The 10,387-nt window shown below is 42.0% G+C and overlaps 1 protein-coding gene across 1 annotated transcript; it reads right to left on the reverse strand.

Moving 5' to 3' along the window:
• Positions 1-8,189: 8,189 nt before the first annotated feature.
• Positions 8,190-10,082, reverse strand: LOC133712536 (G-type lectin S-receptor-like serine/threonine-protein kinase SD2-5). Its single transcript, XM_062138632.1, has 2 exons — positions 9,878-10,082; positions 8,190-9,768 (listed from the first exon to the last, which is right to left on the reverse strand). Exons 1-2 carry the CDS (start codon positions 9,999-10,001, stop codon positions 8,435-8,437), a joined length of 1,458 nt encoding a protein of 485 aa, XP_061994616.1. The 5' UTR covers positions 10,002-10,082; the 3' UTR covers positions 8,190-8,434.
• Positions 10,083-10,387: the final 305 nt, after the last annotated feature.

Raw genomic sequence — 10,387 nt, forward strand, 5'->3', positions numbered from 1 at the left:
TGAATGCGCGAGCGTGCCAGCACCGTGGGGTGCAGTCGTCGGGGCGTCCCTTGACCTGACTTCTTCTCAAACGATGTGGACGAGAAGAGCACTAACCTCGTCACAAGGTTCTTTTCTATGCCTTTCGGAAAAGGACTTTTTGCCTTACTGGTAATGGCTTTGGTTGTGGTCTCTTTGCGTTCACCGAATCGATACCCAACGTTGTAGGTTGAGCAGAGCAATCACCGGGAAGTCTGGAGAAGCACGGGTTTTGCTAAAGCGTGACTTTAGCTTCGCTGGGTTGCGAGGGCGTTACTCTTGCTTCGCTGGAAGTAACGGTGACAGTAGCACTAACAGTCGGCTCCTGGGGAGACTGGGACTGGAAGCACGGTCGCCGGGTTGGTTTGGTGGCACTGACAGTCGGCTCTTGAAGAGACTGGGACTGGAGTGTGGTCACCGGTAAGAGAGGCTGCTCCGGGGAGACTTGGGCAATCGTAGAGATTGGTTGAAGAGTTGTTCGTCCCTGTATCGCCTTTAGCCTCTATATATAGGCTGCTGCAGATTTACTTCCTAATAGGAATGAAATACTATATTTTAGGCCACAGTTATTGGCCTTGAATCAAATCAAAACTCTTAATAGTTTTGATATATATCTATCGTAAGCAATAAGAGATTGACTCTGTCATAGCAATCTTCTAGGCAAGGTTAATTACCTTTTGAAGTCCTGGACGTAATCTTCCTCTTCAGCGAACTGTAGGATATGCACGTCGCGATCATTCTGGAGCTCAGTAGCACACTACTGTAAGCATGCAATCATGCATGTATAATAAGATCATGTATATATTCCTTGCAATTAAAGATGATTGCTTCCTTCCATACATTCCACGTCCAGCAATAATTGCATGGGACACCTTAATCGCTTGCATATATAAAACAAGCAATAATTGCATGGGACACCTTAATCGCTTGCATATATAAAACAATGGAGGACATCCTTAGTGAATTGGTCTATGTCCACCGTCTTAATTGCCATATGAGCGTAGCTTGATAATTAACTTACATAGCCCAACGTCCAATATTCCTTCCTTAATTGGCCCCCCTGTAAGTAATTATATAAATGTATACAATCTCACGCCAACTTGTGCAGTACTCATAAGCAAACCAACCATTATTAATTATCAAATATTTGATAACTAATAATGATTCGATAAATACCGATATCTGCTTTTAGATTACTTGGCCTCCAAGTAGGCTTTATTTAGCCTCCAAACAATATATCGCTTGGGCCACGGATATTGGCCCGGATTTCTTCGAGTCCCCCTTATCGGGAAAAAATGTGTTATTTTGGGTTCAAACATTGCCTCCCAGACCTCGAAGTCAAAGTTCCCCGTCTTGACTGAAGAGGTCTTGAGTCAACACTATTCAAGGAATAACGTACGTTGCTTTAAAGCCACTTGCATTGGCTTCACAATAAGTACAAAACTGAAATCACTTGACTGATTAAATAGAGGCCTCTGAATAGGCCATGAAGCTTGATACGCCATAAGTCTCCAAATTGCTCTAGAAGGTATCACCAACCTGGATGATAACTTTTATTTTTAGGCCACTGGAATTGGCCTTAAAGAGCTTAAAACACTACATGAGTCTTGAGCAAGAATATTGGCAGAGTAAAATCCACCACTTGACAAAGTAACACTTTGGTAAAAACTTAAAAGCCCCAGGTGTGGGCCTTAACAATGACATCTTCTCCAAAACTTCTTTGAAGAGAAATCTCAGTAAGGAGAAAATCTCCTCGAGGAAGATCCCAATAAGGAGAAATCTTCTCAAGGAAGATAGAAATCTTCTTCTCAATAAGCTTGATTTATATGTGCCTCGTGAACACCCATTCCTCGCGAAGGTTTCTCTGATATTTGCCTTGAGCTCGCGAACCAATGCAAGACCTCACGAAGATTTGTTGACTATCAGCTTGTGAAAATCTCCTTAAGGAGGATCCTAGTAAGGAGCAAATCCCCTCGAGGAAGATAGAAATCTTCTCAAGGAAGATCTTGGTGAGGACGAAATCTGAGTGAGCTTGATGAAAGTTCTTCGCGAACGTTTTTGCATATCAAAACGTCAAACTCCTGCCTTTGCATTTGAACTCCTGCAAAGCTACGAATTGGTCTTCGCGAAATACGTTATGTCTAAAAATAGAGGCCACAGATACTGGCCTTAGATACTCATCTTTTGTGCTTCTGTTTTGACCACAATATCCACAACTTTGAGCCCAGCATTGGTGTAGGCATAATAGGCTTATGAGACGAGCTACCAAGTGTGTAGGAACTCCACTTAATTTCTTCTCAGGGTTGTGAAGAAAATATTACATGCTTGCCTTGAAAACTTGCATCTCTGACAGCTTTGAAACTTGGATATGACAAAAAGGCCACATGTGTTGGCCTTGAATATTGGAGACCACATTCATGTTGTTTGAATGAATCACAATCTCATACAGCATGGAGGCAACCAGCTATGCCCCCCACCAGTGTTAGGAGACATATATTTTAATCATGCAATGCTAAGGCCATCAACCATGAATAGTCAAGACCAGCATATGCAGCGACTAAATAGAGCTAGCATCATGTCTAACTAAATCTTGCCCATAACGTGCAGCAGCCTCAGACTAGGCCACTTATTAGAAACTACTTTCTTCCAATAGCATGATTTCATGCTTAGGTCACAAGACTTGATGCAGCTGTGGTGTACTTGCTTCAAACCATCAGTAAAGCACATGGAGAATATACTTTTCTATGCATCTGATAACAGTAGAACGCTGAACAAGAATCCCTCAATGAGCAAATAAACCTCAAAAGCCACATGGGTTGGCCTACGGCAACTAACTATTGCTCCATACCAATCACCGCTGCAACTTAGAACTCTGCTTATGTGAGAAGAAGCAATTACCTGCTGCCCTGCGTAACTGCATTGAAAACAAGTGCTGCATCCTAGATTTTCATCAACTAGATCTCTCCAATGCGTCTCCAGCCAGGCGCTGCATCGCATAGCCCGCAATCATAAAGCCCATGAAACTGAATTTCTTTCAGGCATTCCATCAAACACCTTGTGTGCATATTTCAGATTCTCAGATTTTTGACTAAGGCTCAACTGAATAACCCACAGGAGATTAATTTACCACCAGACAGGACAGTGTACAAACAATGAAACAAAAGTTACTTCCTGGAGATTGTGCTTGATTCCTCGCAGCGTCAGTGGGGAGTAATTGGGTTTGGATCTGGAGTCCCCTGGAACTCGATTGTCTGCTCTTCTCGCCGACAGGATAAAAACAACCATCTTCTCGATTGTCTGCCACTGTGGTTAGCATATCCTCCATAAGGCCACTCGCTGGCCTTTAGATCTCCTTCGCCACAGAGTGTGCATAGCTTGTAAAGTGCTTCGCCGGATCGAACCTTGATAACGAGGCTTAGGCCAAATGTATTCAGCGAGCTCTGCTTCTTGTGATGATTGGTCGCGAGAAAAGCCTTCGCGAAAAATGTCCCTCGCGAAGTGTTCCTCGCTTCGCGGCCACTCGCTTTCCATCGCTTCGCGAAGTGCATGCACCATAGTAAATGTCCACACCACACTTGCTCGCAACAACTAAAAAACCGCATGGGTTCATGATTAATTAATTAAGCCACTATGCTGGCTCTATGTCCGTAAGCAAAGATTTAATGCCACCATCATATTAAATATGTTTTCATATTTAACTTGCTCCTAGTAATTGGCCATGCATGACTCTTAATAATGCATGGTGGCACATATCACGACTTGAAGAAAAGATGCTGGCAGGCTAAGCTATGGCCACGTGAGTCTGCCCCACAGATTGCCCCCCATGCGAAAGGAATGCTTGTGTTCGCGAATGATCCTCCGCGAATGACCTGCAGCTCTCCTTCTTAATTATATGTGACTAGTGGGTGTACATATATCAATCCTTCGCCAACCATTCTTCGCGAGGCCCTGTAATTAAAGCCACTTTGCTGGCTTAAGAAACAATTCTCCGCCCTCCATTTTCGCCACAACTACTGGCAAAAAATATTGCTGATACCATATTAGGCATATAATATGCCTCATGTATATGTGTCCAGGCCAAAACTAATGGCCTCTAAGTATATCAGAAAGTTCAAGCCACTGTTAGGCAAGAACACAATTTTTGCATCCTCCGCGACGCACAAACTTGAAACTCTTTTTGTATTTTTTTTTTTATAACTAAAAGATGCAAACTGAAAATTGACAGAGAATTAAAAGTAAAGAAAGAAGCTAGCAGCAGTGCGTTTGGCTAACCTCTAGAAGGCCACGGGGGAGGCCACCTATGCTTCACTCCAAGCTCCGATGCATCAAAATTTATAGCATGAAAGCCTCTCTTGTGAGAGCTTGCAGGAAAGCAACAAAGATATACTTCGCGTCGAAAACTTGAAAGAAATTTGGCTCGTGGGAGGAATAATATTGCCCCCCAAGTATCTTTGTTGGTTGACGAAGCATGATCTTCAATTGCAATTTTGGAGATGACGGTGTCCCAAAATCGGCTTTGTCGCCAACTACCATGTCATAGAACATGGTGTCTTCAAAATAAGCCACAGATTGGCTATTGTATTGGACCACTTGTTGGTCTAAATTCTCCATATCAAGAGCTTCAAAAGACTTGTACTCCTGCATATGATTTTTGGAACCAATAATTAAATTGTAATTATCATCATATTCATCATAGATTGGCTCCATGTTGAGATCATATTTAGAATCACCAAAATTTGATGAATCGATCTCTTCTTCAGAAATAGGCATATCAAATATTTGTTTGCCTCTATTTTCTTTCCAGGCATCATATTGAGACGCCTCTATGGACTGTATAGTATCATCATAGACAAATTTCTTTTGCAAGAAATTTGAATAACTGTAAACAAGAGTTAACTTGTATTGATGATACTCAAATTTGCAGTCGCGAAGGACAAATTGGCCACTAGAATAATTATTCTGGCCATTCTTGCAAGGTGGGTTGCAGATGTATCCTCCACATATATTAAAGCCACCGTCTGGCCTTGAAGCATACATGAAGAAATTCAAGTTGAATTGATTAATAAAGCCACAGATTGGCTTTCCAAGGCCATAACTTAATTCATAATTAAGTTGGCCATGATTGTGGCCACCTTCACCATGACGTCCAGTAGCATGGCTAAAGCTTAATTGATGATAGTAAGGTGGGCCATGCCTCAATTGATAATTAAGTAGGCCATGCTCTTGACCCTTTTCATGGCCATGACGTCCAATAGCATGATCATAATTAAATTGATAATTATGCATCTGCTTTTGGTTATCAAGGGGGTGAGCCTGGGCAATATCATGCCCCCCAGGCATCTGGTCAGTAGCCACATATTTGGCTTGATCAGTGGAGAAATCATATATTTGTTCTGAGACAATTATATTGTCAGAAGAACAATCTCGTGGATCATCTTCTCCATGCACAACCTCTGTGTAAGGCTGTGACTCATCAGTGAGGCATTTAGGTTTATCGCCACCGGTAGGCAATTCAACATCAGAAACAACCTCTTTGCGTGCAGAATCTTGACTTTCCAATTCGTCTTGATGCGAACTGACTTGAGTAGCCAAGCTGGAACCTTCTTTGCGCAAGGTCGCGCACTCCGATGAGGTATGCTTGTGCTAGGTCGCGATGGCTTCCATGACTTGCTTTTGTCGCAAACTCTGCTCATCGGCGACATCTCTGGCATGAGCTCTTACCGCATTCTTTGACTGTGTGATTTGTCTCTTGGTATCCTCAGCACGTTGGGCTCTGCGCTCGTTTATTTCGCGTATGATCTTATCTGTTTTCGCGTGTTCCCTTTTAAGATCAGCTGCCATCTTCTTGCGATGATTTTCAATATTTTCCAGGATGATCTCGCATGCGACCTCGACGGTCGCTCCCTCTGGAATAGGCTTCTCAACGAAAGCCTCTCCTTCTGTTTTATCGCCAATGGTGGTAACATTGGCCATCTTTTCACTTTAGGAATTTCCTTTGGTAAAGATTTCCCTCTGGCATCCCAATGATGGTGAATACAAAAAGACTCTGGTGTAGTCCCACTGGGCGTGCCAAAATGTTTGGCGCAAAAACCAGTTGGCTTGCAAACTGTCTCTTTTGAATGCGCGAGCGTGCCAGAACCGTGGGGTGCAATCGTCGGGGAGTCCCTTGACCTGACTTCTTCTCAAACGATGTGGACGAGGAGAGCACCAACCTCGTCACAAGGTTATTTTCTATGCCTTTCGGAAAAGGACTTTTTGCCTTACTGGTAAGGGCTTTGGTTGTGGTCTCTTTGCGTTCACCGAATCGATACCCAACGTTGTAGGTTGAGCAGAGCAATCACCGGGAAGTCTGGAGAAGCACGGGTTTTGCTAAAGCGTGACTTTAGCTTCGCTGGGTTGCGAGGGCGTTACTCTTGCTTCGCTGGAAGTAACGGTGACAGTAGCACTAACAGTCGGCTCCTGGGGAGACTGGGACTGGAAGCACGGTCGCCGGGTTGGTTTGGTGGCACTGACAGTCGGCTCTTGAAGAGACTGGGACTGGAGTGTGGTCACCGGTAAGAGAGGCTGCTCCGGGGAGACTTGGGCAATCGTGGAGATTGGTTGAAGAGTTGTTCGTCCCTGTATCGCCTTTAGCCTCTATATATAGGCTGCTGCAGATTTACTTCCTAATAGGAATGAAATACTATATTTTAGGCCACAGTTATTGGCCTTGAATCAAATCAAAACTCTTAATAGTTTTGATATCTATCGTAAGCAATAAGAGATTGACTCTGTCATAGCAATCTTCTAGGCAAGGTTAATTACCTTTTGAAGTCCTGGACGTAATCTTCCTCTTCAGCGAACTGTAGGATATACACGTCGCGATCATTCTGGAGCTCAGTAGCACACTACTGTAAGCATGCAATCATGCATGTATAATAAGATCATGTATATATTCCTTGCAATTAAAGATGATTGCTTCCTTCCATACATTCCACGTCCAGCAATAATTGCATGGGACACCTTAATCGCTTGCATATATAAAACAATGGAGGACATCCTTACTGAATTGGTCTATGTCCACCGTCTTAATTGCCATATGAGTGTAGCTTGATAATTAACTTACATAGCCCAACGTCCAATATTCCTTCCTTAATTGGCCCCCCTGTAAGTAATTATATAAATGTATACAATCTCACGCCAACGTGTGCAGTACTCATAAGCAAACCAACCATTATTAATTATCAAATATTTGATAACTAATAATGATTCGATAAATACCGATATCTGCTTTTAGATTACTTGGCCTCCAAGTAGGCTTTATTTAGCCTCCAAACAATATATTCCGAGTTTATCGAAAATAAATCGCTTGGGCCACGGATATTGGCCCGGATTTCTTCGAGTCCCCCTTATCGGGAAAAAATGTGTTATTTTGGGTTCAAACAAACAGCTTCAAGACACCTAGTAGATTTAGTTGAGAAAGAAGTTGTTATGTATTTCAAACTTAATTTGTCTGTGATAGTACATCAATATCTTTGTGGGGATTAAACTTTTTATGATGCCGGTCGAATTGTATATTGTATAAGTGTATAACCAAGGATAGTATACCTTCTCATAATTATGGTGTCTATGACGCCGAAATCCAATAAATTTAATTTCAATCTTACATCATAGATGCTAAGAATCACCCACTCTTTGAGTTGTACCACCATTTCAAGCAAGCCTGGTTGTTGTCTAACACTACTCTACATACATAATGTATGACAAATGGGGATAATATTTTAAAGAAGAAGTGTGTGTCATGTTTAAGGATTCATGAAAGAGAGTCGTCAATTCCACTCAGCTAGACCAGCTTATTATATTGCTGTGGGTTTTGAGTTGTGCAAATGACATAATAGTTGAGTTCTGTACTTCCAAGTAATGTCATGGAGTTAATTCTGAATTTGTGAATGTAATGACTACAGGATTTTGCAGCCTTACAGTATAAATTCAAGGGTGTTTCCTCATAAATTTAATCCCAGAGGACTATATAGCAAGAATCAAGTTTTTACTAAGAAGTAAGAACAAAAGGAATCAAGTACCTGTGTTATATGACAAGCCAACAAACAGCACATTTTACTTGAACAATTGTACAGTTTCATAAAAAAATGCAATGCAGTAATCATTCTATACTGAACCAGATAGTTCACATTGTGACACTTTCAAGAAATTCCAACATCATTTGATGGAATGCGAGAGGGGATGCATACATACTCTCACTGTTCTATATAATTAATAGGGGAACAGGTCATGAGTCATGACTGCTGACCAGCACAGTTTGAGGAGTTGTACAATCAAAACCACATGTCTATTTTGCCTATAATATACATAATTGAGAGACGTGACATTTTGCAAGAAAATGAAAGAGAATCAGGAAAGTCGACTTACTTCAGCCTACTTAAGTAGACGCTATTTCAATCTCGTATTTTTTCATGATGGGAGTCTCACGAACAATGTTATATCCAGTTATTGTTTGAGAGGAATCCGTGTCGGAGGCACTAGTGCTATATGCTGCCATGATAGGATTGTCTGGCATCAAGTGCTGAAATGGATTAATTGAAGGTCTAGGAATCTCAAATTCTCCTTCCAACATTTTCACCACAACACTCATTAAGGGCCTCAACTCGGACCTATACTGAACACACCAGATAGCTACCTTTAACATTCTCTCTGCTGCCTCTCTATCTTTTTCCTCTATACCACACACTGCCATTAGTTCTCCTAGTTCACCAGCTTCAAACTTCTTCCATCCCCACCTTAGAAACCAGTCTTGGCTCTCTGGAAGATTAAGGTCATGGTTCCTTCTTCTACCTATGATCTCAAATAACAGCATTCCAAAGCTGTACACATCACATTTGTGGGTTATAGCAAACCGTAGCCAAAGTTCTGGTGCAGCATAACCCGGAGTTCCCCTCCCACCTGTCATTGTTATATGAGTATTGTCCCTGTTGATCAGCTTGGCCAAACCGAAGTCAGCAACTTTGGGGAGGAAATTCACATCCAAAAGAATATTTTCAGGTTTTATATCATAGTGGACTATTCGTTGCTGGCATTCTTCGTGCAAGTAAGCAATCCCTCTAGCCGTCCCAACCGCAATGTCATGAAGCTTTTCAAATCCTACAATCCTGTTTCCGTCGAAAAGAAACTTATCAAGCGAACCATTTGACATATACTCATAAACCAGTGCTCTAAGCTCTCTCTCAAAGCAGAAACCACGAAGACGAACCAAGTTGACATGATGAATCCTGCCAAGTGTACTAACTTCCGCCCTGAATTGCTCATCAATTGTCTTGTCCGAGGTATCCTTTAGAACCTTCACTGCCACAAGCGTTCCATTACTAAATATTCCTTTATAAACTGAACCAAACCCTCCTTTTCCCAACAAGTAGGTGAAGTTATCAGTTGCAATCCGAAGTTGTTGAGAAGTAAACCTGATGGGCTTCTCTCTTTCCATATCATTTAGAAAATTGTCCATTGTGAGTGTCGGAAATTTGGTCTGAGTGTAGATTGGATCATCTTCTCCCAACAAGTTGGTGAAGTTATCAGTTGCAATCCGAAGTTGTTGAGAAGTAAACCTGATGGGCTTCTCTCTTTCCATATCATTTAGAAAATTGTCCATTGTGAGTGTCGGAAATTTGGTCTGAGTGTAGATTGGATCATCAGAGCTGCTACCTTTCTGATTACGTTTCCTGCATGCTGCAACTAACATAGCAGTGTCCACAGAGACGACTACTGCAAAATGTAACAAAACAATGAAAACCTTGTATATCTTTTAAATAACGTACGATTAATTAACAAGCAACTATATATTAAAAGGCAGAAAGAGAAAAGGACAGCACACCTAACATAAATACAAAAACGACGGGGCCAGCGGCGGCAAGTCCAGTAACGGCAACGGCAACGCCAACGCCAACGACAGTGGCAACGGCAAGGCCAACGATAACGAGAGTATAAGTTCTCGACATTAATCAGGAGATAGATAACCAGTATAAATAGTATTCAACAAACTTGCAGATATACAAAGAGTTGCAGACTTTAGATTTAAGATTTAGATTACAGAAGACATGGATATGATGAAAAGCAAGGTATGAGGAGTACTATTAGAGAGCTAGATGAAGAGTGGACTATACGTTTATTTGACCACTGGAAAGTCAGGTTTTTTTTTTTATTTGTCAATCACACGGTGTCCTCAAAGGCTTCCTAGGCCCAGAGACTAATCCGTGTTCGGGAGATTTTGTCAGAACGCTTCCTCCCCCCTGGCCACCAAGAATATATTGGGATTTAACTCCAATAAGCGTCGGCGGGATTCGAACCCGGGTGTGGGGGTTCCACACCTGGAGGCTCTTACCAA

This window comes from Rosa rugosa, chromosome 5 (assembly GCF_958449725.1).
Source record: "Rosa rugosa chromosome 5, drRosRugo1.1, whole genome shotgun sequence".
Classification (NCBI taxonomy): Eukaryota; Viridiplantae; Streptophyta; class Magnoliopsida; order Rosales; family Rosaceae; genus Rosa; species Rosa rugosa.

Coding starts and splice junctions, on each gene's coding strand:
- LOC133712536 (XM_062138632.1), bottom strand. CDS start 10,001: ATGTCGAGAACTTATACTCTCGTTATCGTTGGCCTTGCCGTTGCCACT. Junction 9,769..9,877: donor CGTTTTTGTATTTATGTTAG/GTGTGCTGTCCT, acceptor TACATTTTGCAG/TAGTCGTCTCTGTGGACACT.